Raw genomic sequence first — 26,573 nt, 5'->3', positions numbered from 1 at the left:
TCTAAAATGTGGGAGTTTCCAAAATTGGCCGTTAAGGTATACAAATTATAAACCGTTCGAGATGGATCTAAGCCATGATAAGAAATTCGTGAAATTTAAAGTAGAAATAATTTCCTGATTATGTATGTTAAAGAAACCTTTAACAAGAGAAGGGAACCCTGCAAGGTGTTTACGAAAAGGGAAATCGTATGAATATGCACTTTTCATGTTTTATTTGATTTGTACGTAACAGGGTCGGCCTTGGCGAACCCTTCAAAAAGTGTTTTTACCAGTACCCAGTTAGGAGAATTTCGGTATTTTGGTTGGTACTAACTAAATAGCAAATCATAAATCATACATCAACACCCACGGATTATTGGCAATAATTTATTGCATAAATATTAGATTCTTTCTTATAACAAACTAGACAAAAATTCAAAAGAGCGTAACAAACAAGCTAATAAGCAACACTAAATAACAAGTCCCTCAAAAATACTACTTATTTTCATCATTTCATAAATTTCTCTCCCGTCTGAAACGCAACTTTCGCCCTTGTGCAAAAACCGAGCTAGTCTATCACTTGGAAACCTCCCTTTGTCTATCCGCCTGTGTGCCGCGGTTGGCTAATAGTAAGTACAGAGGGATCTCATATCCGCTCTCTCTCTCCGTTGGTGCTGGTGCTGCCGATTTTGCTTGAATGCAACTCAACATACATTGGACGACTAGGAATGAAATAAAAGTTCTTTTCCACTAAAATTCTCTCATAGAGAGAGAGAGAGGCGAATACTGCCCATGCTAAGGAAGCAGAATGGCTGAGAGCTGAGCAACACGGGTCTGCCTGCCTGCTAACTAACCTATAACTACACTACTCCTCACTTTACTGCTACACACTACTTGTTAATTATTATTAGTCAGTCTCTCTCTCTCTCGTAAGGAAAAAACTCCCAGGTCGTAGCGTTTCAAATCAGCGACCTGTGACCTTTTTTAGGCAGCGCAGCCAGCCCTACCCAACATCAAACACGAGGGCGTACAGTACTGGATTCCGACGATTGTTGGATCCGTTGTATAAATATTTCAAAGTAAGTGGGGAAAAAAATCGACGAGAAATCTTTCTTGGTTTCTTCTCAATTAGTTAATTATTAATGTGTGATTAGATTTATGTAAAAGAGTTGATGGGGGAAAATGAAGGGTAAATGAGATGAGAGAGAGGTAGATTTCGTTATTTGTTTTTCTTTTTTCGTGGAGGAAAGGATTTTTAAGGGATATAGTTTTAATTGGGTTGTGATCTTTTTTTGTGTATTTTCAGAGGGAGTCGTTAATTATAAGGATTTCAATACGCCTCGATCAACGTTAAAGAGAAAACCCCCTTCTTGTCCTACCGTCAAGTAAGTAAGGAAATATGTCGGTTGTGGGAGAGCATGATGTGTAACTGCGACATACGAACGGATGTGATGACTCTAGGTTTTGTATAGGGGAGAGAAACTTGCGAAATTTTTGCATATTTTTTGCAAACAGTTTTCGCCATTGAGAGGTTGTGGTCATTTCAGGTTGTTTGTATTTTGAAATCAGTATCAATAGATCACAATCCCGGTGGTAGTGATTTCAGTTTGTTGTGATGATATGCTTCGCACCACGCTCCAGTCCAGCAGCGTGGTTAACTTTAGAGAGTAAACACGTGGCATTGCGTTCGAGAGAGTATCGACACGAGGTGCATCGTTAGATAGATGTGAATAGGATTAAAGTGTGTGCCCTGATTTGTATTGTTAGTTGTGCAAGACAATTATTTGGTTGACTTGATTAGATTAGATAATAAGAAAATAATAAGTATTGAAAAGTCCAAGTTGTCCGAGTCGTACCATTTTTGTAAACACAACACTACCGCCTAGACAATGTTACGTGCCTGTGTATTGTCCTAGATTTTAAATTTTTATTGTCCCCTGCCATTAGAAAGTTTATGTAAGGTGTTACAGAAATTGAGTTTCACCTACTCTACCTATACAGTACTCACTCACACATCGTAATTCGCAATTTTGATATCGACCACTGTCAACCTTTTACAAAAAGAAATAACTAATTCTTATTGTTTTGCTAGGCGTGGATTAATGTCTCGCCACACCATGTCAAAAGGGATGATGACCAAAGGACAGAAGGGAGTCGCGCGTCGCGCCGCTGCGCAACAAATACCACCTCCACCCGCGACCACCACTACCACCACCTCCGTGCTAAACAACAAAGAGCACAACAACAACACCTCCTCTTCCTCCTCATCTTCGAAGGGCAACCCCTCCTCTCAACCTCAATCCTCTGTGCCTACTTCCAAAACTACCACCTCCTCGGCCAAAGTGTTAAAGGAGGGGGGAAATAAAAACTCCTCCTCTTCCCTGCCACCCGCCGCACCCTCCTCCTCGCCAATACCTCCCGATGATCCGGCCGCCGAAGACGAGCTGCTCGACGTGGAGGAATTGGACGTTGAAGTTGTCGACGATGATGATGACGACGACGACGACGAAGAATGCGAGGAAGAAGAAGATGACGAAGAAGGCGACGAGGATGACGAAGAGTATGATAACGATACCGAACCTTGTGAAACGAGGGTGACTCCCGGGAAGAGAGGACCGCCCAACAATCCCTCCTACAACTCGAGATCCTTCACCCATTCTTCCTCCGAGGAGGATGATGAGGACGAGGTAAGCAGAATGAATAGCAATAATATTTTAATTAGCGTTTTAATTGCGGATCTATATCTGCAAGCGGAAAATTGGATTTGGGGTTTGAAAATGGAAACGAATTTTGTGGTGCACGTCAGAATCTAAATCTTGCCTTTGGTATCTTCTCCATCATTTGGTGACGATAAACGAACCTTGAAATTTGATTCGTTTTGCGTATCTACAAGACATTTTTACCCATGATCCACTTTCCGGGCCAAAACTAAACTAGATTCAAATTCCGACTAGAAGATTAAGATCTAACTCGATTTCGATATCAAATATTGATCGAGAGAGTGCACCGTTTAGTTTAAATGTTTGTACGTCAGTGCGGATTTGAGGTTATATGATTCAGTTTACAGTTCAGGTGTCGTCGTAGATTTAGAATTTCCAGGATTTCAGAGAGGTGAATATATTACATTTTTTATGCATAAGAAGATTGACGTAGGTGGATGAGATGAGCATGAAGTTATCAATTATGGATGTATCCAGGAGGATGGAATGGGTCGATTAACACGATTTGTAATATTATGTGGATGTGTTTCATATGAAATAGCAATTATTATTACGGGCTAATGACCGTCAGTATGATGATTTGAGATCAAGTTTACATTTTTTTCAAGTTTAAATGGATGTCCATTTTGCTCTTGTTTCATATTTTTTTTCTACCCGAGCACTCGGCTTCTCCATTCTGATCTCTCTTGTTTGAATTATAAAATGGTTCATCCTGTTTTAATAGTCCGTGACAATGACGAGTGCCACTACTGCGAGTTTCGCTGGATGAATATCATTGATTTATGTGTAGAAAATCTCCCAACTTGCAGCAGTGTCACACATATTTACCATACACATAAGTGTTTTGTGCGTTGTATGTACTACATTCATACTTGGACTTGCATGAACATGAATTGAAATCCTGTTCACAAAAGGAAGCTGAACTGAACGGAAGGATTCAATGCCCTCAAATTGTGTATTGAGCAATTACGAACGAATTCGCCAATTTTTGTCATTTTTACCAAATCCATCCTGCCCTAAGTAAGAGCCAGCAGCCTTATTTTTTATGCCAATAAATAATCCCACTCAACCCACTCTAGGTATGTATGTACCAGTCAGCTATATTTACAAGTTTTACCTGTGCACATTAAATCAACCACAGGATCACACAACAATCAGAAATAACGTTTTTTTTCTCTCCTCGCCATATTCCATCTCATCTTATATTTTATTTAGGGAGCGATGAATCCTCACCTGTCTAGCAATAAATAATCTGGCTAAAAAGATATCCTTCCTAATGGATATTATGTGGATGGATGGATGAAGTGTGTGTGTGTCTGGCTGAGAATCGATTGTTGTCAATAATGTGACTGAAATAGGAATCTCTCTCATCATCCTTGATTGAATTGCGGTCCACGTCATCATAATAGATATTTTCTATTCTCATCAGCATCACGACTAATGAAATGGGAGCAAATAGCAATAATTGTTGACGAATGTTGGTTAAATGAAATGAAATGGTGCTGACATAGATATTTCAGTGTGAGTGAGTGTTATGATGATGATGTGATAATAATAATTCTGTCTTCCCTGCATATTCTTGAAATCTTAGACGAAAAAAATATAATGATCTTGTTAGTTTAGCCATTTCATTTCATGGCGATTATGATTTCCGTTCCCTTGAGCAGCTTGCTTTTAGAAGGTCTCTGAGCACAAAGTTAGTCATAATTCGACTCCTTCTTGGCTGGCATGATTTATGTATGTAAACGTATTTAGAAATTAATTTGGCTAATTGCTCCTGCGTGTATCAAGTGAAAAGAGTGTAGACAGTCAAAAAAAGTGAGGGTTGTATGCGTTGAATAGATGAGTAAGTAAATAGTTGTGGTATTATTATTGTAGCCAAAAAAGATGAAGAATCGTGGGCAGCAGGCATTGACATTGACGTGTGACGTGTGATGGGACCGTCCGAGTTTGACCGACACGCGACATTAATTTGTCATTTATGGCTGTGGCGTGGCGTGGCTTGGTGGTGTGGTGGGGTGATTATTATTGGCAGGGAAATAAACAGCACGATTTTTTCATAGTCATGTACTTAGTGTGTCATTTATGCTTCTTTCGTATCATAAAATGAGATCTGTTTTTATTTGGTAAATGTGGAAATGGGGATAAGTTTAAAACCTTTTACGGTAGGATAATAATTGCCCTGAGGAAAAGAGATGAGTCGTGGTCGTCGTCAAAATTGTGGTGCACGACGACGACAGGTTAAAGTTAACCATCATGGATTGTTCTTAAGAAGGTTCAAAAATTTTGGTTTAGGTTTAATACTGGTTTTATGTATGTATATATTGCCGGGAGGGGAGAGAAGAAATAATTCCGTGCGGTTTTTACGGGATAATTTCTGACTCAGAAATTCTGAGTGAGATGAAGATGATATCGATCCGAGAGGAAGAAGTTTAGTTTTTAGTTACATTCGAGGCGTGCATAATGGGAGTCGTTAAAAAGGCATGGCAAGGTTGTTATCGAGGTGTTGTGTAGCGTGGAGTAGAGTAGACAATTGTTGTGTATTATTTTCTCGTGGTTTTTGGAATTGTGTGTGTGGCGATGCCGTATATGCGCGAGTGAAAGCATGACATGGCATGACGTGGGAACAGGAAATAGTTCCTAAAATCGGTCTGCATCCTCACCAAAGTAGAAAGGAAAGGAAATAATGTGCTTTCTCTCTGCTGTGGAGTGGGTGGAATGGAATTGGAGATTTTACACTACCCAGCCAGCTACTACTACTTACTGCCCGGCTCCGGATCGGGTCGGGGGAGTCATAAAATTGCATTCGCCAATTTGTGCCAAGCTTTTCAGAAGGACGAGACCGAGACGTAGAACGCAACGCAACTTCCATCGCTCTGCACTACACGATGTTCTGTGGTAGTAATGGCATTGTTCTTTCTTTGTCCAGTTCATTCCAGTTAGTTTTTTTAGTTGGGGAATAAAAGTTGGTGTCATTCTTGAAGAAATGAAAAATGGAATGGGTTGGGACAAAAATATTAAAGATGTGAATGTTGAAAGCCATGATTTTTTGCTTAGGAGCGGAAATTTGCAACGACCTTTGCAACGCAAATTTTGAAATCCTTTGGATGGAAATTAGATCTTTGGCAAACATTTAAGATGGTGATTTTCAGGATTTTCTCCTATTTGAGTGAGTGCGGCGGGGGTTATATGGCCCTTGGACCTTAACCCTCCTTTCCTTTTCCTATTACTACAAGTTATCCAAATAGCATCAAAATCTGGGGTTACAAACGTCACACGTTCTCTTCTTTAATCTCATAGAATGAAATTGGTTTTATTTTTTTTCCAATTAATTTTCTAGAGGGTCAAAAGCAAACGAAATTGGGAAAAAGGACGTGATCTCTTCGTTCATTGCTCTTTCTGGTCTACTTGATTGTTGCTTTATAATTGAGTTTAAGTTTAACAGGCTTGCATTCTATACTGTAATACTGTACAAATTTATGTGTTCCTTTTCCCGTTCCAAGGATGACGAGGAGGGCGTGCTCGTTAAATGGTTTTAATTGCATTTAATAATATTTCTCTTGGAATGAATTGAATGTTTATTGTTTGGTTGGATTGTTCCTTTATATTGTTCAAAATCACACGATACGATATAAAATGCACTGGAATTTTATGGACGTCATTTTTTTGTAAAAAAAAATCATCAAGATTTTGTTTACCATTTTAGGACCCACGACTGACTTACATAATTTGTACAACATTTTCGGAATGTCTCCCTATTTATATTTGTAACCTTTTGTAACAAGTTATGCCATTCATTGCAAAAAGTATGACTATGTATGCGTGCAAATCGTTCCAGTCTGGCACAAGTCTCGTCTCTCTTTCTCTCTATTTTGGTTGCCTTATTTTGAGCGTGGCGTTGTAAATCAATACAAACTAAACATGATGCTCGGAACGAACGGTTTTTGTACTCTTGGAAAAAATGGTAGCATTTGTGTATAAACCATTTTTGCTCACTCAAAAAACATACATATTCACATTGGTGGCGTGGAGTTAACGTTATTACCTGCATGCATATAACATAATGGAAAAAGCGAGGAGGAGAGGGCGAAGGAGAAGAAAAGTTAAAAATGTGTAAAGAGTTTGAGCACAAGGAGGAAAAATACTGAGAAGATCATGTGTGTGTCTTTTTTATGTACATACACCGACTACATGCATATGATCTCATCTGCATATATCGCATCTCATCCGTTATACTTGTCGGTTATGTCGGATCAGTTTTAAATTAAGGAGAACACTCTTCTTTTCCTTCCTGTCGGGTTTAGGATTTGGTTTGGTGGATAGTATGCACGATATAGTGTAAAGAAAGTTGATGGGCTTTTGCCAAAAATGTGATGCAGCTGATCTGATCAGTTTTAACCGAAGAGAGTATAGAAACTAATAGAATTTTCCATTTCCCAGAAAAATGTCGAGTATTTAATAAACTATTTTGTAATATAAATTTTGTACAAATTATAATAATTTACGTAATAATGGCAGGAGAACTGTTACGGTTCTCGTGGTGGCATCAGTTTAAACAAGAGTGGATCTGCTACCTATTGAAGGCCCGACTGGTAAAAAAAACAAGAGCGTGCAATGTCAATAGTGTGTATTTTACTAGTGCGAACTGACTACGAAAGCATGTTGATTTTCTTCTTGGGATCTCACACTTTACATACCTCCTCTCGGGTCGCTGAATTGTTGAGTAATTGGTCGTGGTGTACATAAAGCAATTTATTATTATTATATGGAGCATTTTATCATGTAGTCTTGATCTTAATGGTGAAGTGGTTGGTAGTAAAAAGTGACTTTTTTTCGACAAGAGTCATTCATTTCCTCCTCCTCGTTGTAGCCCGGCTATTTAATAACTGACACGAATAATTAGATGGTAACTAGTTCGTACATACATACGGCATGGTGGCATTGCATTATACGTGCATACATAAGTGTACGTACGTAGTGTGAAATTTCTGCCTTGCTTGATTCGTTTTATATTTGCAAGCTCAAGTGGCAAATATTTTGGCAAGAATAATGAGGAGAGAAGAAGAGACCACCTCTGTCTCCCGTTATGTTATGGTATTTGGTTTCTACCACCACCACCACCATCTCGCACTCTATTATATGAACGATGAGGTTATGCATATTTAATTTAATTGCAATGCATGCAATTACTCGCACATTACGAAGTAACGGTAATTAATTCTGTTCGGACGGACGGGTGGAGGAGGTTTGTCAAGGGTCCGGCATCACCACCACCACCACCTGTCTGAATCGTTGATTGAAAAAATCACGCATTTATGTGAATTGTGAATGAATGAGGATGGGTGGGAAGTGAATATTTATTTAGTGTGTGTATCTAATGGGACGAGTTGTAATACCTGTTGGTTCGGCTTCAATTTATGTATGGGTTTTTGGCATGAATTTGTAGTTTTGCTGGCAATCATGATATAAGTTTTAATAAGTTTGTTGAATGGATTCAGAGGATTTTGAGTAGTGACGGAGTAGCGTTTCCATATGTGAAGAAAGTTGGAGAAAGTGGGAGCTCCAGAGCACGTGGGAGGAGGTGGAGGTGGGTTGGTAGGCAGGCAGGCACTCGAACAACTTTTTGGCTGCGGCTGTTGATCGGCTTTTGCTTTCACTCCTGTTTGGGTTTCTCCTTTCAAAGTAGCTTTTCGTTTGATTAATTCCACTTCAATCGGAAGGAGGCTTCGCCGTGTGTAACATGGGTTCTTCTTCTCCCACTGCCAGGAGGATGGTTGGTTAGACTGGTGGTAAACTATAAACTTCACTTGGACGAAAAGGTCATGCAATTGTATCTGGGGAAATCTTGTAAATGGGGAAATGGTGTTCTTCTTCCATTGGAAACTTGTTTAATGGGTTTAAATATGCCTGCGAAATATGTAATACGATCCTGTAATCAATGTTCTGATTATTATTGCCACAAAGTGGAACGATGGACGAAAGAAGAAGCTGGGAAACATTAATGATCAAAGCGGGTGGTTTCTACTTTCACTTTTTTTGCGCTACTTGAATTTGCACGAGAGAGAAAGTCCATTTTCCGGATTGGGTGATGAAAACAAGGATTCGACAGAGTAGCAGTGTTGCTTGGTGGAGAACTTAGTAGGCTTTACTAGTGGTGAGTCTTCTCTCTCGTCGTAGCTGGATGTTGTTGAAGAGAAAGTGGTATTATTAATTTGTTTGGTTTGGCTTTTTCTCATTTTCCTTTAATGTATACATCTCGATATTACATTTGTATAGAAAGAGTTATGAATTCAGAGAAATGGGCTGCTGGCTTCATTAAATTTATTATTGACGTTCTGGGTTTTGATTGAAATTTGATTTGATACTTGTTGTTGACGATGAGATGGATGTTATTAGAGAGGAGAGTTGATTTATATTTGGTGTTTTGTATGTGTTCAGGGTGAGGGGGACGATTCCCTGGATCGAGAAGAGTCTGACGACGAGGACGAAGATGAGGATGAGGACGGCCTGGAGCCGCCAGGTTTCCTCCTCAATGCTGACGGAGATCCTTCCATCCAAGGAATCCCTCCCGACGCTCAAGCTCGTCTTGAAGCCTTTTTCGAAGCTGCCGGTACGTTACCTGCTAGTTTTTTTGTAAATTTATTTTTCCTTTTTCATGGTAGAGTCAGAGTACTGTAAATTGTGGAGATTCTGTCAGTTTTATTTTAAACTCTTTGCTCGTTAGAATGTATATTATATAGTGCTCTGAAATACTGCTAATAATTCCTCCTTTTACCTTAGTCTGTCCTGTCGTCTTTTATTACTTTAAACACATTTATATTGATTTTTTATTGGCTTATTTTATTTATGTTGATAAATGTTTTGGTTTGACTGTTTGACTGGAAAAGTAGGTTTTACAGATGGGAAACTCATGTCGGATCCGGAAAACTTGAGAAAACTGACGTTAACCGTTTCTTCAGCCCTTGGCGAGGCTTCCGCTGCCATCAATCGCATGCGTGACTCGCAACGGTAGGAATTATATGGATATTTATTATTGTTAGATTACTTTGATAAAATTGAATGAAAATGAAATAGTAATGGGTCGTTTTTATTATTTGACGAGAACTATTTTGATGAATTGTATTTGTTCTTTGTTGTTTAAGCAGGAAGTCCTTAGAAGAAGGTCGCAACGATTCCATGGAAGAAGGCGACAGTAAGTTGTAGCATTTGTTTACAATAAGAATTGTTGTAAAATTCCATCTAATATTTTACCCATATTTAAATTCAGGTCTCCTCGCCCTTGCCTGCTCCTCCGGCTATTTCGAATTGGCCAGGGTAAATATTCTACGAGTTTTAAACGAGAAATGCCATACAGCATGTATGATATGAATTTATAAAAAATGTGCGCCTCTTTTCCAGGTTCTGCTAGCAATGGGTGCAAACGTGGACGACCGTGGGAGCAAAGGTGACCTAACTCCACTTATGGACGCCGCTTCCCAAGGCCACGTCGAGATTGTGAAACTCCTCATAAGTCATGGTGCAGAAGTGAACGCCCAGTCCGCCTGTGGTACGTACTAGATTTAGAATTGTTATAGTAATTTAAAATTGGTATGTACTGATTTTTGTATATATGTATTATATAGGAAATAGTCCTCTCATGTACGCCTCGGCCGCCGGTCACGACGACATTGTGAAGGAGCTTCTAAAGGCTGGTGCTCGAGTGGAGGATAACAATGAGAACGGTCATACCCCACTAATGGAGTCTGCTTCTTCTGGTCATACCGGTGTCGCCAAAGTAAGTGTTGTCACCTTATTGTAATTGAAGGATTCTTGGTATTCTAATTTTCAAACTATTTTTTATTAGATCCTGCTAGACAACGGAGCTGGGATAAATACTGCCTCAAACGAGTTTAAGGAGTCTGCCCTAACTGTCGGTAGGAAGGCAGAAATTCTACACTTTATTTATTACAGTTGTTTAATAATTCTGATGGATTTGTTTTTATTAGCCTGTTACAAGGGTCACCTCGAAATGGTTCGATTCCTTTTGGCTTCTGGTGCTGACCAAGTGAGTAGTAGTGTCCTGACTTTTGTACTGGCTACATACACTTCTTACTTGTTCTTACTTGACAACAATAATATTTTGATTTATACGTGACAAATATTTTAATTTTTAATAGCAACATAAAACTGACGAAATGCATACTGCTCTAATGGAAGGTAAGTAAGGCAGAAATGCCACATTTTAATATTTATATTTATAATAGTCAATAATAATATTTATAATAATAATTTAATTCAATTCTTTTTTTTCTAGCATCAATGGACGGTCATGTCGAAGTTGCAAAACTCCTTCTTGACTGTGGAGCTCAGGTTTGTGATAATAATTGGACACCAATGTTTTGTCGTGGCGTGAAACTTAGCAGTGCTAGTAGTAGTTGTAGTAGGAGGAGTGTTATTACTAATCGTAAAAAGTGCATGAACTTGGAGCTAATGATGGACCCCGATAATTTGTACCGCAATCAGGTTAACATGCCAGTCGACAGTTTTGAGTCACCTTTAACCCTGGCTGCGTGCGGCGGTCATGTCGAACTCGCCCAACTGCTCATCGACCGTGGAGCCAATATTGAAGAGGTCAGTGCCCCTATGACCTTTTATTTATTGATTTGTGTATATTCATTAAGAAATCCACGTATCCCAAATCCACCACTAAATACTGAGAGTACGGCATGAAACGATAGACAAAAATATAATTACGGTTCGTTTAGTTAATATTGACATGTATTCGGACGGACTTATTGTAGTTGACACAGAGTGTCATGTGGCCAGTGACATTTGATACTCTAAGCAAAACCTTATTATTAATGACCCGTAAGTATTAGTTTCCTAATTAGTCATGTTCCAACGTCTTCTTTAAAATAATTTCGCTGTTGATTACGAGAAAGAACTTTGCATTTTTAAGGTTCCACTAAAATGAAGATGAATTTCCCCTTCTTCTTGTACCTTATGATGCAAAGGGTACCTTGGTATCATCAGCTTATCATGCTTTTCTGTACCGATATGGAAGTAAACGGATAAAGTAATCCGATATGCGTAAAATAGTTTTGTTATTGTATGTCGAACTGCTTTGTGCATATCATATGTCAGTCGTACACTTTATTACTTCTTCTTATCATTGGATTCCATGATATTATTTCATTATGGCTCAGCAACAGCAACAACAGGACCGTTTTCTCGGCAAGAAGGTGGTTAGCGGCATGGAAAAATTTCTAGTCAAGACGGCATCAAATATTACAGCAAGGAAGAGATGTACATAAGCAATCCCTAATAAAAACCAGCACGTTCTTCATTCTCCTCCGTTGAATGGAATAAACGGCTCGATAGTACATGAACATAACAGCAGTTATTCGGTCCGTAAACAAAACATAAACAATTAGTAGGAAGTTGACACTGCACTCTGAATACCATTAGTTTTTATATATGTACGCATATATAATATTGATGTCTATACGGCTTTATTGTTAGTTCGTTGGACAATAGCCGAGGCTTGACTCTTGTTTTAGGATAAAGTGGCACAGTGACTTTAAACTGTTTTTTAACTGTTGATCCTTTCGCACGAAATTTCAAATTTATAACTTGACAAAGTACGTGAAAGGGGAGTGGATAGATATGCCAGAAAAATTGACAGACGCGTACGTATCTGGCCACGTGGTCGACATGAATAAAATAGAATTTGCCGACGCCTCCTGTTCAGATGAAGACTGTAGTTGTAACTACTCAACGTGTGACGATGACGATGATTCTGCTGACTCCGGATCTAAGAATGACAGCGACGAGGAAGAAGAGGACAATTCAACTTCTGAAGAACCTGGACTGGTTAACGACGAAATTGAAAATGATGATGACGATCATAAATCTGAACCTGCCTACTCGCTGAGAAAGTGTGAAAATCTGCTCCATTTTTGTCAGCAAATTGAAGAAACGTTGAACAGGGTGAAGAATATTAAAGAAGAGGATTTAGAATGGGAGACGTTGCATGAAGAAGTTGAAGGTGGTAGTAAAAGTGGCGATACTTTTTGCAAATCCATGTGTTATACTCACAACGGAAGGAGGAAATTATCTCGACGCCAACGACCTTGTCTGTATGATCACAGTTCTATCCTCACCGCCGCTAATGGCGAATCCAATTGTCTCAAATGTTGCTCAGCCGAATGGACCCGATTCTCTCCCGGATGTCCGTTCTTTGTCTGTTTCAAATGTTTAGAAGAGGTTCAAAAGTATGTCGAATGTCTCTGCCACTCTGGGGAAGTAATAATCTCCATGAGCGGTCTGTCCAACGACCTTCGCTACTTTTGGTGGAACACGATGAACTATGAGGCTAATAAGAACTATGTCTGCCCCACCGTTTCGGACCGGCGGTGGAAACAGAAATTCAAGAAACTTTCCAAGAAGGGATCCGTCGTGCGGAAGAAACCGCTCGGTGTGATTAGCTGCCCCGTCGAGTACGGCTTCCGATTCCACAAATTGCTCGAAGAGTACGCTGACGATATCAAACTGATGGACCCACTTAAGTTGCGGAGGAACATAACTGAAGCGTCCGGCTATGTTAGGATCGTGTACATGTTACTACGCCTGGTTGGAAACCATTATTACGGGGCCAGGAAGATTTTTGACGTTTCGGGGAGGGAAATTAGGGAGAAGCAAATTAATGATGACGACGAAGTGGGACTTGACGATATGAAATTGACAAGAGAAAATTTTAATACTTTAAGGCAATATTGTCTTGAGGTATGAAAGAAAGTGGTGGATGGGTGGTTGGATTTGGGTGGATTTTGGTTGTTTAATGCGGTGGTTTGAATGACAATTTAATTTGCATCGTTTTGTCTTTTATTTTTATAGGTTAATGACGAAGGGTATACCCCATTGATGGAGTCATCACGTGAGGGCCACATCCAAGTCGTAAAATGTCTGATCGCTGCTGGGGCAAAGGTGAACGCGGAAACGGACGAGACTCATGAAACTGCGCTAACCCTGTCCGCCTGTGGGGGCTTTCTCGAAGCAGTGGACACGCTGGTGAACAAGGGGGCAGATATCGAACTTGGTGCTTCAACTCCGCTCATGGAAGCAAGCCAAGAGGGCCACTACCAAGTCGTGAAGTGAGTAGAGAAGAAGGAACAGTGTAGCATATGAGATGGCTAATTTATTGTTTATTTATTTTGTTTATAGATATCTCCTTGATAAGAACGCCCAAATCCATCGTGAAACTCAAACCGGTGATACGGCTCTGTCATATGGTAAGAAGGCAGAAATGTTACATTACACGAATTCTTGTTACATAAAAATAAATTCGAATTTATTTGTCCTTTAGCGTCAGAAAACGGTCACGTAGATGTGGTTCAACTCCTCGTCGAAAATGGAGCCAACCCCGAACATCTCTCCGAGGGGGGACGAACTCCGTTAATGAAAGCATGTCGTGGTGGTCACGTCGATGTCATCAAATTCCTCTTGACTCGAGGAGTGGACGTGAACCGTCAAACGGCCAGCAATGACCACACACCTCTCTCGTTGGCCAGTGCTGGGGGGCACTTGGCCGCGGTGGAGGTGTTGTTGACTGCTGGGGCCAATCCGTACCACAAACTCAAGGACAATTCAACCATGATTATTGAGGCTGCGCGAGGAGGTCATACCAGCTGCATTCGAGCCATCCTGGATCATGAGAAAAAGCTGAGCGAAAAGGGACAAGCTCCTGTGCCTGGAGGGAAAGGTGGTAAAGGGGCTGCTCAGGCTAAAGCTGTTCCGGCCGATTCGACAAAAACGAGTAAATGTGACTAATAATTAAGATTGTAGAAATATAGTGGGGTATTATTATTATGTTTATTAATTTGTAAATTTGTGTTTGTAGACGCGAATGCGACCAATCAACAGGGAAAGTCTGTCTTGCGAAAGAGTCGTTCCACTTCCACCCTCGACTCTTCTCAATCCAATGAAAAGACTAAAAAGGTGGACGTATCGGCATCACCAGCTTCCAATACAACCAATACCGATGCGATTGCAAAGTCGTTGTCCAAGTTGCCACCACCAAATATAATGACACCAATCCCGGACTCTCCAATTCTGAAGAGTTTGAATCAAACTTTGCCATTGGGGGATGGTAAAGTTGCTTCAACCACTCCAGCAGGAGATGACATTCGAAAGAAACCCGTTCCAGGACTTCCATCCGGCAAGCAACAACAACAAACCGTCATTACTCAACATCAACATGATAAAAGTGGTGGAAATTTGAAAGCTGCCACCGCGAGTCAAGTGCAGAGTCAGAATCAAGCCAACGCCTGCACCGAGTGCAACACCACCTCCTCCTCGACACCATCTTCAAATATTGCGGTACCATCAATCATCCCAAAAACACCGGAACAACCACACGGCGTGACGAAACGTGCCGCCGCAGCGGACATTTCTCCCGGTTCTGCGACATCGTCTACCACGTCGCCCTCGTCAAATACGACGAGTCCGGGAGGACCACCGCTCGTTCCATCGCAGGTATGTTAATCTGTTAATCATTGTCCTTGGTTTACACTTTACATAAAAACTTGAACTCTTTTTTCTTCACGTTTTGTCTATTTTTTCTCCTTTGTTTGCTTGTGTCTAAAACCGTTTCTAAATGTTTTGGTGTGAATGTCTTTTCTGTTGTCGCAAATGTGTGTGAGTGAATGAATTGAATGAATGAATAATCGAATGCTTGTTGTTCACTTGTGTAATTTTTGGTTCTTGTGTGATGTGGTATGAAACGCTACATTCCAACATAACTAGTAAATTTTATTACAGTGTACATAAAGCGGATTAGTGTAAAATAATAACAATACTAGAATTAGATTAGAACAGGAGCATTACATAACTAATTATTAATAATGTTTAAGTTCTCGTTAGCTAGGACTACCACTTACCTTGTTATATAACTCTTATCTTAATCTAATGGATCAAGCAAACCGCATTGACCTTGGATCTTCTTACGTATCTCCCACCCCCAAATTAAGTAAAGAAAATTGGTAAAATGTGCAGGTCACTTTTTCATGTTCATAAAAAAGACTTTAAATTATCCAATAGTAGTCACTCGGTAAGTTGTTATCAAAAAGCATGCAGTTGTTCAATGCTTATCTCTACTTACATATAACTTTGTTTCAGTGTTGCCGTCGTGCGGCTTAATTAGCAGATGCATTTTGTTATATAATTTTGTTTCAACCTTTTTTCAATTTTTTTAAAATCCCTTATTTTATCCCTGCTAACTGACTGAGCTGATTTATATGATGATTAATGATTGGTGGTTGTTTGTATTGTCGATAATGATTAAATCCTTGCTTCCTTTTTTATCCCCTTGTTTAATCTAATGATACTAAAGTTACTTGATTGATTCAACTAATCAGAAAAGTAAGGAAAAAGTATATCTAAAATGTGAATGGTGTCCTTGGTGGACTCATCTCTGATACGCTAGGTGACCGCAGCCACAGCTATAAGTGAGCGACCAAAGGTAAAGGCCAACAAGCCCTCTGCTCGGAAACAGCTCCAACAACAAATCCAACAACAGTTGCAACAGCAAAGCCAAAGTCCCTCTGCTCTCGTTTCTTCTTCTGCTGTGGGTGCGGTTAGTCCAAATAATGGAGGCGTGGTTGTCGTGGGTGGTGGTGCTAAGGCTGCTCCACTCCTCACCACTTTGGCTAACCCTTCACCACCACCGGTAAACAAATAAATAATAAATAAATTTTTAATTTAGCAAGGAAAATATTATAACAAAAGTCGGAAAGTAGAATTACATATACAGCGTTTTGACAGACTTCGTGCAGATTTTCCATATTTGCATCGAGTTCTGGAACTAAATAATTATGTGTTTGTGTCCTCTCTTTTTTCCTGAATGAATTGAACTGAAGGGGATGTGGATATTTTTGAAATTTTGAGTTAAAAAATACAAATTTTTTAAAGTATCCACACGAAAGTTTCTTGTTCTTGTATGTTTGTTGTGTGGTATTTTTGAGAAAAATTGGGTACTGGATTAATGGTTTTTTGTTTGATTAGACGGTGCCGTTCATCCCAGGACTTCCCACGCAAATGCTGCAGATGCAAGTTCAACAGGTAATTAAGAAGGTTTGTGAGTTAATATTACACATGGGGATGATTTGACGAGGCTTTGATTTCATAGATTTTTACGCAGCACCAATCGCAGCTGATTTACCAACAAGGAAACCCTGGAGATCGGAAATTTGAATGTTTCGAGTCAGGAGTGGGGGCCGCGGCTGCATTGGCTTATGACAACCCGGAAATCACGGCAGCAGACTTTGCTCAAGTCCTCGCTGCAGCAGGAACGTTTACTGCCCAACAACAGCAGCAATTACCACCTTCGTCATCTTCTGTCATCATCCCAGCACCGCCACCAGGAACGACGACAACTACTACGACCACCACGGTCGTCGTGACTCATGGGAATGGCGAGACAGAGACGATCATGGAAGGGGAATTGCCTCCCGGAGCGAATGAGATGATCATGACTGCTGCTACGGCCGCCTTTCCACTAGACTGTCAGGGACAAGTGCAAGTAGCCTCATACCAAGTGAGCTCTCCAATCAGTGTGGGCGTCACAGAACTACCACCTACCTCCCTGACCACGACTACGATGCATACGACCACGATCATCAACTCTGCCGGGGGTGGCTCTCAGATTCTTCTTCCTCATCCGACAAGACACCCACCCCCTCTTCCAGTCGCTTTTTCTGAAGCCGCAGCCGCTGCAGGGTTACGTATCCCAAGTGGAGCTCCACCCTCAAAACAACCCAATAAAACTTTGTCCGGGAAGATGGCTCAGGCTCAGACTCAAACTACTCCAATCGTGAAGGATCCCAGACCAGGTCCTCCAGCTCCTTCCAAACCTCCAAGCGCGAGCTCCGTGGCAGCCACTGCTGTTCCAAAGAAACAAACGGCCAAGAGAACACGACCCTTTAGTCAGGGCCCTCAAGGTCATAATCATCACGGCGGTCCTTGTCCGAATAATCATAAAGGATGTGGCGGTCATACCAACGCAGTGGGGACGCAAACCCCTGGCGCAGCTGTGGATAAGAATGCAAAAGCTTTAGATGTTGATTCCGCGACGGAGAGTAGTGGGGAGACTTCTCTCAGTATTGCGGCGGGACAAGGCCATTTGGAAGTTGTGGAGTTCCTATTGGAAAGGAATGCTTCTATTGGTAAACTTAGTTTTAACTATTTGAATTTTAGATACACTTTTTTATAACGATTTTAACTAATTTTTATTTTCATAGAACACCGTGACAAAAAGGGCTGCACTCCACTCATCCTCGCAGCGGACGGAGGTCATGAAAAAGTGGTGGACAGATTGATTTCGCAAGGTGCGGACGTTGAGGCGCAATCAGAGCGCACAAAGGACACAGCATTGTCACTTGCTTGTACCAAAGGACGTTATGAGGTGTGTAAATACTCAATTGTTATTAATTTGTCGGCTGGAATATTTCCGAGACAATTACTTAATTTTATTCTCTCTTATAGGTGGTCGAGCTCCTCTTAAAACGTGGAGCTAACAAGGAACATCGCAACGTATCGGACTACACTCCACTCAGTCTCGCCGCTTCAGGAGGTTTCGTCAACATAATAAAACTCCTTTTACAAACCGGAGCGGAGATTAATTCCAGGACTGGGTCGAAACTCGGAATTTCACCTCTTATGCTGGCCGCGATGAACGGAAACACTTCCGCGGTGAGACTCTTGCTCGACATGGGGTCCGATATTAATGCGCAAATCGAGACGAATAAGAATACGGCCCTTACTCTGGCATGCTTCCAAGGGAGACATGAAGTCGTAAGTCTGCTGTTGGAAAGAAAGGCTAATTTGGAACATCGTGCAAAGGTACAGCAACATATTTGATTTCTAATTCAGCTTATCAATACTACTTGGTATTGGATGTTATAATATTTAAAACCTTGGCTTTCATTTTTCAGACGGGACTAACTCCCTTAATGGAAGCCGCAAACGGTGGATACGTTGAAGTTGGAAGAGTTTTACTAGAAAAGGGCGCCGATGTGAACGCACCTCCCGTTCCTGCTACACGAGATACCGCTCTTACCATCGCTGCTGACAAAGGGCATTTTCGTTTTGTGGAAATGTTGCTCGGAGCGTGAGTCAAAGACCTTAAATTTCTGTTTAAGTAGTAGAAGAAATATCATTTCTAACTGATTGTTAATCATAAATGTTTAGTGCCGCTAACGTCGAGGTTCGAAATAAGAAAGGCTGCACTCCACTCTGGTTGTCGTGCAATGGAGGACACCTCGACGTTTGTCAAGCCCTTCAACGAGCTGGTTAGTTTAATTTTATTACTTTTTTCTGTAAAATTTGTAACGAGACTCGAATAATTCATGCATTTCCATGTTTCAGGTGCCGATGTGGACGCCCAAGACAATCGAAGAATTTCCTGTTTGATGGCTTCCTTCAAGGTAAATTATTTATTATGCAAAACTAATTAATAATTTATTAAATATGGTATTTGTTAACTAATCATTTATTAACATAATTTTTTAACCAATTGTAGAAGGGTCACGTCAAAGTGGTCCGATGGATAGTCAAGTACGTGAAACAATTCCCTGGAGATTCTGAAATGAGCCGCTACTTTATCGGCCTAGCGAATGAAGCAGAACTTCTCAAACGAGCTCAGCAATGCATGGAATACATCAAGCAGGCCAAGGACAAACAGGCCCTCGAGGCCAGCAAGAATGCCAACATCCTCCTTGAAGAGCTCGAACTGGAAAAGTGCCGCGAAGAGAGCAAGAAAGCCGCCGCTGCGAAGCGACGAGAGAAAAAGAAAAAGAAGAAGGCGGAGAAAAAACAACTCAATGGTACGAATGTTTTGTTTAGTAAATAATTAGTTTCATTTAATCTTGATTACGTAGTTCACTAATTAATTTGCTTAATAGATGACGGTGATGGGGATAATGATGACGAGGACGATAATGATATCGACGTTGAGGATGCCCAAGAACCGGTAGAAGACTTGAACCCTCTCGGTTCCCACTCCTCCTCGCTGGACAAGAAACAACAAGCAATGAAGGGTTCCAAAGGGAATAAAGGAAATAAAGAGAATGTCCAAGTTCCAGCCCATACTCCTCCCGTCGTCGTCTCCGTCGTTGTGGAGAGTAACAACAATAACAAGAAGGACAAACCGAGCAGTCGAGAACCAGAACCTCTTCCCATCATCGAGTCATCTAACGCTGCCTCGTCCAAAGTGAAGGATACCAATGACTCCTCCTCAAATGCGAAGAATGCCAAAAAGAAAAAGAGCAATCATAACAAAGTAGCAAAGAGTTCTAGTTCAGACGCGGTTGGTGTTGATTCTCAAATTCCTCCACATCAATTGTCTACCAACACGGCTTCTGCCGTTGATCCTCCATCCTCCAAGTCAGCCCCTTTTTCGTCCTCGAATGAGAAAGATGTCACTGGGAAGAAATCCAGCAACGGAAAGCACGACAAGGACGTATTAAAGGAGAAGGTAAAGGAGGTCGAAGATGTGTATGGAAAAGGAAAGAATGGTTCCAACAAGGAGCGAAAAAACAAGGAGAATGCCGAGGAGAAGAAGAATCTGAAAGATGAGTCGTCGTCTCAGTCTAGTACCACAAATACCAAAGAATCTTCCGCCAATCATCACCACCACCTGCACAACAGTGCCCCCACCAACGCCAATAAAGGAACAAGTCATGTCACTCCATCAAAGAAAGGAAAAGCATCCGCAGCCTCCATCACCTCAACAAACTCTGACCTTGGGCAAGGTCCAGAACCGCTAATGAACATTTCTCTCAATCCACCTCATTCTCATTCAAACCGGAAGGGTGGAGTTAGCAATAGCGGTGGCGGTGCTTATGAGCACGAAATTCACAATACGTTCCCTCACAACAATTACGCATCCACCATTATGACTCCTTCGTCCCCATCCTCTACCGCTCCCAATCTTACGGCGTCATCCGCAACAACTAGTGCTACCTCTCCTTCCTCTGCTTCTGCCGCGGTGGTTGGGTCCACTCTTTCTAACAAGTCTCCCAGCCAGCCCAACAAACCATCTGGACGGAAAGACGACGGATGGAAAGAGGTGACGCGCAGTTGCCCTTCCTCCCGCTCCAAGAAAGTCATGGTTCCATCCACCGTCATTTCCCGGGTGATTGGGCGTGGCGGCTGCAATATTAACGCCATTCGGGAAGCGACCAATGCCCACATCGAGGTAGAAAAGCAGCAAAAAGGTCAAGTCCAGCCCGAGCGAAGTATCCAAATCAAGGGGACTAGTGAAGCCACGAAGCAGGCATTCAATCTCATTACAGCTTTAATGAACGAACCTGACGTCGACATTAAGAAACTTATCCCACAACATGTGCGACCATCGGGAGCTAGTGCAGCATCATCAGGAGCGAGTGGTGGGGCCTCTACACCAACACCTATCCTGAGCAATGCAAACGCGTTTCCCGTCATTGGTTCAGCCTCTGCACCGTTGCCACCAATTGGTCAAACTATGACCGCATCGTCAAATACTGGATCTTTCACTTCTGCGGCCACTTCTGCCCCGATGACGATTGGATCGACTGCCGGTGTAATTGAAGCAAAATCTGCATCCTCCTTCTCAAAGAAGGGTTCACCAACACCGAAAGTTATCGCAGCCAACTCGTCCGTGTCTCCCCCGCTCTCTTACATGATCAAGAGTGGGAGTGGATCTCCACCCATTAAGAAACCCAGCGTGGTCTCCACGAATGCGGGCAACTTTGAAATTGGAAACTTTTCCGTGTCTGAAGTTCCAGCAGAGATTTACAGCAAGAATTATACTGGAAAGAAGTCGATGGTGTTTACGAATTCAGGAAACGGTAATAATAACAGTACCTCGTCGTCATCCAATAGTACTACCTCTTCTGTTCCTGGAGGAGGTTCATCCTCGTACCCATCTAAACATCATCACCATCAACAAGTTGACTCCTCTCAAGGATCGGGAGGAAATAACTGGGGCGACACTAAACCAAGAAACGCCACTCCAACGTTAAACATGAGCAATGAGATGAAACAGCAGCCGTTTAATGCCAGCACGGTACATCCTTCTGTCGCCGTTCCGAGTGGGTCACCTCCGCTTTTGGGGAATCAACAGAGACAACAACAGCATCATCAACAACAACAACAAGCTCCTCAAAGTTTCTCTCATGGTAAAGAACAGCATCAACAACAGCAACATCACGAGACTGGAAACCAATTTGGACCAAATAATATGAATCCTCATGTGAATGGTCCGAATGTTAACGCTCCCCCGTCAATGGGAGACGCTTATCCAGCTCCTATCACCGTTCAAAGAAATCTTGCCCCAGGATCGCAACCTATAGGATCCAACCGAACCACCATTGGAACAGAGAGGTGCGGTTTAGCTCAAGACCTGACTTTTAATTTATCTTGCAAGTTGGTCAATCTTAAAAAAAAATTGAATTATGTTTTGTTTTTATGTGTGCAGGAGCCCAAGTGAGGCCAGCAACAATCAAGACTCATCCCAACCACCACAGCCCCTCGAATATTCTCCGTTTAATTACACCTTCTCCAAAACTTCGGGTTGGTTTCCTGGCGATCTCGCCGTCCGTGAACCTTCGTCCCAATCTGGGGGGCACCCTCTGGCCAGCAGCTTCGGTCCTTCTAATCTGATTTCCTCCCTTACTGCAGGTGGAAGCACATCTGCTCTCTCATCTTCGGCGGCAGCTCGTGCTATGAATTTCGCCTCCGTTGCGGCCTCCGGGACAACCACGACGGCACAAATGACTCAAGCTGGAGGAATTACCTCCATTGGGAAACCGTTAATGGGTGATGTACCAATGTCACATCACCATCAACAACAACAACTCCCTTTGCAAAATCAGGGTCAAGGTGGACAAATCGATCAGGGTCTGGATCAAAAAGCTGATGCCGCTAAAGCTCCAGGTTATCGGGGGAACACTTCAATGGGTTCTCCCGTAATGAGGATGCCACATCCGCAACAACCCACGGTGAGTTTTATCATTTAAAATTGATTATGATTAAAATTTTGAAAGTTTTAAATATAAATTAATAATTATTTACATGTGTAGCCTCAACAAATGAATCCCCACGATCGATTTAATCTCGACATGAATAATCAGATGAGTTTTAATCCCCGATCTGCCGGACCGAACTACTCGGCTGGACCATTTCAACCTCAAGATATGGGTCTGATCAACTCCCATCAACCTGTGAATGGTGGGAATCACATGTTGTATCAACAGCAGCAAAACAACAGGTGCGTTAAAAGAAAGTATTTGTTTATTACGAGGATGGTTCTACGTCATTTCGTCTCCCCCTAACTTGTCTCCCTTAGTTTTCCTTCTGTACACACTGTGCACACTGTTGACTGTTTTAATCTGTGGTCGTAGTACTATTTCTGTGGTTGGTGTGTTGTTCTCCTATCTGTATTTTCAATTTTAATCGGAATATGTGGGTCGTTCTTGTATTTCTTTTGTTTTTTATTGAGCTGTTTTTTTAAGTGGAATCTTTCTTTTAATTTTTGGTTTTATAACGTTTTCCTGGTTTAAAATCTTTTAATCTTTTTTTAAACATTAACTGTAACTTTGTTCTCATCTTGTGACATAACACCGTACATTTGTATTAATTGTTGTTGTCTATCTAATCCGTGTAAGATCTAACAAGTTTTTTCGGGTGTTGGTTTTTGGTTTTTGTTACTGGTGTCGGGCAAAGTAGTGGGGGAGCGCCTAATCTGCCTATCGTAGTACAACAACTACTACCACAACCCCACTCAATTATTCCCCACCCTACACATCCTCCTCACGGTGTGGTCAACCACCACCCACATCCACCACCACTAGTTCCAACCAATGTCGTACTCTCATCTAGGCTCAATCCTCGTGCGGCCAGTTTCCTTGTGAAAGTCGCTCCAGGTCAGCAGCAGCAACAACAGCAACCCCTCTCGATTAACCAACAACACCAGCAACCACCCCCACCACCCAACTCTGCCTTCGCATCGACCCAACAACTTGGGCAGAATGCGTTCATGCAGCAGTATAATAAAGGTATGGGTGGTGGCCACCAGCAGCTGCAGCAACAGCAAGGGTATGGACAGCAGCAACAACAACAGCAATCGAGACGATTGGGGAGTAACTGGGGGGGATATACTAATGGAAGTTTGGAAGACATTCCTGGATTCCAAAATTTGGCTGGACCTGGAATTATGGACCCTGCCGCCTTAATTGGAGGCTTGGGGGATAACATGCATGACAATCAAAGTGAGTAGATAAAAATTTGTGTGTTTTTGTATATTTCGTGTGAAGTATTTGTTAAAATGGAATTGTTATTTACAGACCCAATGAAAGTGGACCGTCTGCCACGACCCATTGGAGGAGAACGAACCTGGAAAGGATCTAGTTCTTCATCTGGTCAACAAGCTGTCGGCGGAGGTGTTGGAGGAGGAGGAGTGAATTTACCATTTGCAATGGACGGTCTGGATCCAGCCGCTGGCTGGTTAGGAATGTATGGCTCCTCAAACCAGCAACAAGGATTCCCCACAGGTGCAAATCAAGGTCTACCACACCCACCGCGAGTAGGAGGTGGTGATCGCGGTGGCATCGGAAGGAGATATATGGAAGACTTGGATGCTAATCGAATTCTAGAGATGCAGCAGCAGGTACATACCTATGAGAATTGCCGATTTGAAGAATTAATTGTTCGTAGTTATTTATTTGTTGCTAAATTCTACTAATTATTATGTATATGCAGATGTATGATGGGCAGCAGCGCCAACAACAACTGATGAATGGCGTAAATCAAATCCCCCAAATGATGCATATGCAAAATCCTCTCCCACCACAGCCACCAGGCGGCATGTACCCCTACGGACTTGAGCATATGGACCAACAGCAACAACACCAGATCCCCAAGTTGGAGCAGCAATGGGAGTCTCATCTTCTGATGGACGATAAACACGTGGTGCGATTTATTTATTTATTTTGCATTCTTACATATTTTTGTGAACTAGTATAAATTAATCAATTATTTATTATAAATTTTAGCAGCAAGGATGGGGAAGCAACAGCAAGTGGGGAACATAAAGAACCTAAAAAGCCAAAGGAACCACCTTCACCATAATCACAACATCCTATTGATTATTTTGAACCTGATCGTTGTGACAATTAGTTTGTAGAATATTATTTGGTTTTTCAATTTATTATCTCTGGTAAAAGGATTATCTCACTTTTTGATCTTCGTAAAAAATTAGTTTTAAGCTGATCCATATCGTGGGTCTTTTTGGTATTTCTTGTTGATTAGACACAAAACCAAAATATTTTTGGTTAATGGTTATCGATTGTTACTTTAAAATATGAAAAATTGAATGAAATGTCCTATTAATAATTTATCTGCAATTCGTTTAGTATTCGTATTCCTTTATTTTACCACACACGGTCAGCCAATCAAGATAGTCCTTAACAAAAATTAAATGTAAAATCTTTAGAAAAAGGTAGGTTGCCCATTCTGGCTAAAACTGTGTAAGATATATCAAGTAGAAAGAAGTTTAGTGAACCGATAAAATGAAGACCGTAACGTTTAGGATGTAATAAGTTTGCAAAATTTTGAAGAATGGCAATAACTTGAAAGTTGAGTTCAATGCAAACAAAAAACCGTTTTAATTTGTAAATTTTTCATTGTGGTCACCGATTTTAGGCAGATTTTTCTCACCAACTTAAAATGCCAACCAACCAAAAATACGGGAATTTATTAATAACTGAATACAAAACTTTGTGCTTTGTGACCTCCATCATAAAGTGCAGATTTTGTTTCTGCGAATATTTGTCGTGTATCTGACGCGCTCTCAATTGTTTGATAACCCCCATTAAAGAACTTTTGATGTTAACATGCGTCACAATTACGGACACAATCTTTCCCGAGCAAGTATACTCTTTAAGAGAAAAATACTTAATTGAAACCTTTACCTAAAAATAATTCAACTACAAACACGTATTCGTACACACGACTCTGCTGCTGCATTTGTTAATGTATTTAATGGTCGTGGTTGATCGAATTTGTTTTGTGCATGTAGTTCGTAGAAAAAGTCAAAGAGACAAGAACTTTTAAGACTCTAAGAAGAAATAAAAATTTCATGGCAGTATAAATTTAATGAAGAAGAAGACATGAAACAAAATAGAATGAAGAAGATCTGTCGTCGCATAGCTGAAAATTTTGTTGTTTGTTACATAAAAAAGAAGAGGAACATGATAATGATAAAGATTTGCCCACATTGTCAATTAATTCATGATGATGATGATTCTAAGATTTGCTGATGAAAATGCTATTACCTTTAAAAAAAATTACATACCTTTATTACCACTTCTCTCTCCTACCTTACCTCCGCCTCTGACCGGAGGCGGGGTGAGGATGGCGAGAGAAGGAGGAAGAAGAAACCGGAAACGGGGAAACCGTTGTTACAACTGATTACTTAGATTTTAGTAGTAATATTTCTAGTTTAATTAATTAATTAGCTGAACGAATAAGTACCACGACGAGGCGGAGACGTAGAAGAAAGAGAGGCGAAAAAGAGGAACTTTAGACTATGTTAGAGATTTAACTATTATTACAACAATTACGTAATTATTAATTAGGATAAAGTAATTCTATGTAAGATGATGATGATAGTATATAGTATGTATTATTATGGTAATATCTATCTCTCTAGGATAAGGTGTATCCGCGAGTGTGTAAAAAAGTCAGAACAAGACAAGAATACACACACACGACACGAATCAAATCAACTATTCGACTATGAACTGTTACTTATCCATTTTTTGAGGCCTGATAATAAATTCAATTCAATGGGAAACTTTA

The 26,573-nt window shown here is 41.1% G+C and overlaps 1 protein-coding gene across 13 annotated transcripts; it reads left to right on the top strand.

Moving 5' to 3' along the window:
* Positions 1-776: 776 nt before the first annotated feature.
* LOC110842957 (ankyrin repeat domain-containing protein 17) lies at positions 777-26,573 on the top strand. Of its 13 annotated transcripts, XM_035848090.1 has the most exons (35): positions 778-1,058; positions 1,286-1,364; positions 2,072-2,666; positions 9,138-9,309; positions 9,587-9,707; positions 9,842-9,891; positions 9,967-10,013; positions 10,098-10,245; positions 10,322-10,473; positions 10,543-10,612; positions 10,685-10,743; positions 10,856-10,895; positions 10,993-11,048; positions 11,202-11,309; positions 13,575-13,831; positions 13,902-13,969; positions 14,044-14,493; positions 14,578-15,212; positions 16,162-16,404; positions 16,740-16,796; positions 16,864-17,899; positions 17,975-18,138; positions 18,219-18,575; positions 18,668-18,843; positions 18,924-19,024; positions 19,101-19,159; positions 19,255-19,558; positions 19,637-22,097; positions 22,192-22,286; positions 22,395-22,714; positions 22,796-22,983; positions 23,442-23,983; positions 24,059-24,381; positions 24,474-24,683; positions 24,767-26,573. In XM_035848090.1, exons 3-35 carry the CDS (start codon positions 2,082-2,084, stop codon positions 24,803-24,805), a joined length of 9,693 nt encoding a protein of 3,230 aa, XP_035703983.1. In that variant the 5' UTR covers positions 778-1,058; positions 1,286-1,364; positions 2,072-2,081; the 3' UTR covers positions 24,806-26,573. The 13 variants fall into 13 exon arrangements, with proteins under 13 accessions (XP_035703978.1, XP_035703983.1, XP_035703982.1 ...); XM_035848085.1 differs by having other exon boundaries at positions 777-1,058; positions 22,192-22,714; positions 24,770-26,573; XM_035848089.1 differs by having other exon boundaries at positions 9,599-9,707; positions 9,845-9,891; positions 22,192-22,714.

The sequence above is a fragment of the Folsomia candida genome, unplaced genomic scaffold, assembly GCF_002217175.1.
Source record: "Folsomia candida strain VU population unplaced genomic scaffold, ASM221717v1 Fcan01_Sc002, whole genome shotgun sequence".
Classification (NCBI taxonomy): domain Eukaryota; kingdom Metazoa; phylum Arthropoda; class Collembola; order Entomobryomorpha; family Isotomidae; genus Folsomia; species Folsomia candida.
This window is presented reverse-complemented; position numbering and strand designations above follow the sequence as displayed.